At 46.0% G+C, this 3,338-nt stretch overlaps 1 protein-coding gene across 1 annotated transcript in view; it reads right to left on the bottom strand.

Annotated features, from left to right (window-relative positions):
- Nucleotides 1-3,338, bottom strand: part of Nlrp12 (NLR family pyrin domain containing 12) — a 29,931-nt gene that overhangs the window by 5,280 nt on the left and 21,313 nt on the right. The window contains exon 8 of the mRNA XM_021219727.1: nucleotides 1,374-1,544. Coding sequence (XP_021075386.1) covers nucleotides 1,374-1,544 — 171 coding nt within the window. The remainder of the gene's footprint in view (nucleotides 1-1,373; nucleotides 1,545-3,338) is intronic.

A 3,338-nucleotide genomic window follows, 5' to 3' on the forward strand; every position in this document is an offset into this window, starting at 1 on the left:
CTCTGCCTCCCAAGTGCTTCGATTAAGTGCCTGGGCCACCATGCCCAGCTCCCAGCTCTGCTTTTTTTTTTTTTTTTTTTTTGGTACAATGAGTTTTAATACCTGCAGCTTGTTAGGCTGCAGTTAGAGGCCAGCCTGGTCTACAAGAGTGAATTCCAGGGCAGCCATGGCTACACAGTAAAACCTCTCTCATAAGACAAAACAAAGGATATGTTTGGGACCAAACAGAGCTGCAGGGACTCTGACTTGAAGCAGGGTTAGCCCAGTATAGTAAGAGATTAGAGAGACCCAAAAGCCAGAACTGTTAAGATGGCTCCGTGGATAAGACTGCTCTGCTAGAGGACCAAAGTTTGGTTTCCAGTCTTGATTGTTGATTTACAATGTGTGACAGGTACACTAGGGATCTGAGGTCATTCAGGCCTCTGTGGACACACCCAGGCCCAGAAGCACATATGCATAGATTAAAACCAAATAATAAGCCTTCAAAAATTTTAATCTAAATCAAATGCCCAGATCTAGCCACACCTGAAGGCTGATCCTTTTAGTTACACAAATTAATAAATGGCCTTTTTTTCTGGAAGCCTCCAAACATTCTCAAAAATGCATTACCTGGTTTTGTTTTGTTTTGTTGTTGGGGGTTGGTTTGGATTTTCTTGGGGTGAGATGCTATTCTGTCTTCAGTTATATTTCTTTAATGTGCTTTCTGCTATAGCCATTGTGTGTGTGTGTGTGTGTGTTTGTGAGTGTGTGTGCCAGGACACACAAGAAGTCCTCCACTATGTGGGTCTGAAAGGAGCAAACTAAGCCTGTCAAGGACATCAAAGATTAAACCCTTGCCTTGGCCTTGGACACTTTTTCTCTTTTTTTTGGTTTTTTGACACAGGGTTTCTCTGTATAGCTCTGGCTGTCCTGGAACTCACTCTGTAGACCAGGCTGGCCTCGAACTCAGAAATCCGCCTGCCTCTGCCTCCTGAGTGCTGGGATTAAAGGTGTGCGCCACCACACCCGGCTTGGACACTTTTTCTTAAAGCCATAATTCTATACAGCCCAGGATGGCCTCAAAATCAAACTTCCTGTCCTCCTGCCTTTCCTCACCCAAAAGCTGTGATTACAGGGAGGAGCCATCAGACCAATTGTGCAGTGCTGGGAAGGGAACCCAGGACTTCCAGCTTGTGAGGCAGAGAATTTGGGGGCTGAGTCACATCCTCAAACTAAATGTTGTCTTTTCATTTCTGCTTGGATTTTTCAAAGAAAGGGGAAAGGGGAGCAGAAAGACAAAAGGAAAAGCTGTCGCCTCCATTAACCTCCCCACCTTTCCCCTCCCCTCCCCGCTCCTCCCCGCCCCTCCCCTCCCCCCCAGGGAGAACACTCACCACAGCTTCTGGAGTCTGCAGGTCTGATGCCTCAGGCCTTCCCCCAGCAGCCGCAGGCCCGTGTCTCCCAGGTCATTGAAGCTCAGGTCCAGCTCTCGGAGGCCGGTGTTGACCTGGAGCACACTGGCGATCCCCACGCACGCGGCTGAGCCCAGTCGGCAAATGCCCAACCTAGAGGTTGGCCAAGCTGAGTTTGTCTGCCCTGTGCTTTTTGGTAATATCACCATGGCTGGGCTAAAAGTGTCAAATTTGTATGCTGGGTGCAGGGGTATGGCTTTGCCTACTTTTGAAAGAGAAAAGAGAAGGAGGAGAGGAAGCTAGGACAAGAAAACAGGGCCCAGGTAGGACGAAACCCAGAAAAATACAAAATAAATAGAAACAGAAGGGCTAGAGATAGAGCGCATTACTAATGAGCACTGGTTCATTGCCAGCACCCACGTGCAGTAACTCCAGTTTCAGGGAGTCTAAATCCCTCTTCTAGCCTCTGTGGGCACCAGGCATGTGTGTGGTCATAAGCAATCATGTGGGCAGTAAGCCATATATGTAGTGTTTAAAAATTTTTATTATAGCCGGGTGTGGTGGCTCCAAAAACAAAACAAATTAATTAAAGGTGTGGGCCACCACTGCTCAGGCACTTTTAGTTTTTTTTTTTTTTTTTTCGAGACAGGGTTTCTCTCTATAGCCCTGGCTGTTCTGGAACTCACTCTGCAAACCTGGCTTAAGAAGTATTTTTATTTAGCTTGTTTGTTTTGCCTATATGAATGTTTGTACCAGGTCCTCTAGAACTGGAGTTACAGGTGGTTATAAACCAACCAAAGTGTGGGTTCTGGGAATTGAACACACAAGTACATGTATACTACTAACTTTATTTATTTATTTATTTATTTATTTATTTATTTATTTCCGAGACAGGGTTTCTCTGTGTAGTCCTGGCTGTCCTGGAACTCACTTTGCAGACCAGGCTGGCCTCAAACTCCGCCTGCCTCTGCCTTCGGAGTGCTGGGATTAAAGGTGTGTGCCACCACCGCCCGGCTACTACTAACTTTTAAAAAGTGTAAAAAGTAGGGGCTAGAGATTAGGCTAAGTGATTTAAAGCATTTGCTGCTCTTCCAGTGAAAACCAGGTTAAAAACAAAAAAAACAACAAAAATCTCACTATATAGACCAGTCTAGCCTAGAACCCAGAGATATCCATGTGCCTCTGCCTCCCAAGTGCTAGGATTAAAGGTGTGCACCACTATACCTGGCTAAGAACATACCTTAAAAAAAAGAAAAAAGTTTATTTATTTTTTTTAAGATTTATTTATTATGTGTGAGTACACTGTAGCTATCTTCAGACACCCCAGAAAAGGGAGTCAGATCTCATTATAGATGGTTGTGAGCTACCATGTGGTTGCTGGGATTTGAACTCAGGACCTCTGGAAGAGCAGTCAGTGCTCTTACCCTCTGAGCCATCTCACCAGCCCAAAAAAGTTTATTTTTATTTCAATGTTTATAAGCATTTTGCCTACATGTGTGTGTACCACACGCAGGCCCGGTGCCCACAGAGGCTAGAAGAGAAAGTCAAGTCCCCTGGAACTGGAGTTGTAGATGGTCAGTTATGGATAGTGGGTTTCAAGCCACAATGAGGATGCTGGGAAGTGAACCCTGGTCCTCTGTAAGAGCATCACAACTGAGCCTTCTCCCCAGCCATCTTAGGCATTTTCTTGATGATTAATTGATGCAAGAACCCACTGTAGGCAGTATAACCCTAGGTCTGGGCTGGATAAAAACAGCGGACAGAGAACTGGGTGTGGGGGGCCTTTGCCTTTAATCCCAGCACTCAGAGACCGGTGGGTTTCTACAGAGTTCCAGGACAGCCAGGGCTACAGAGAAAAACCCTGTCTTGAAAAAAAAACAGGAAGCCGGGCGGTGGTGGTGCACGCCTTTAATCCCAGCACTAGGGAGGCAGAGGCAGGTGGATTTC

This window comes from Mus pahari, chromosome 19 (genome assembly GCF_900095145.1).
Source record: "Mus pahari chromosome 19, PAHARI_EIJ_v1.1, whole genome shotgun sequence".
Taxonomy (NCBI): Eukaryota; Metazoa; Chordata; class Mammalia; order Rodentia; family Muridae; genus Mus; species Mus pahari.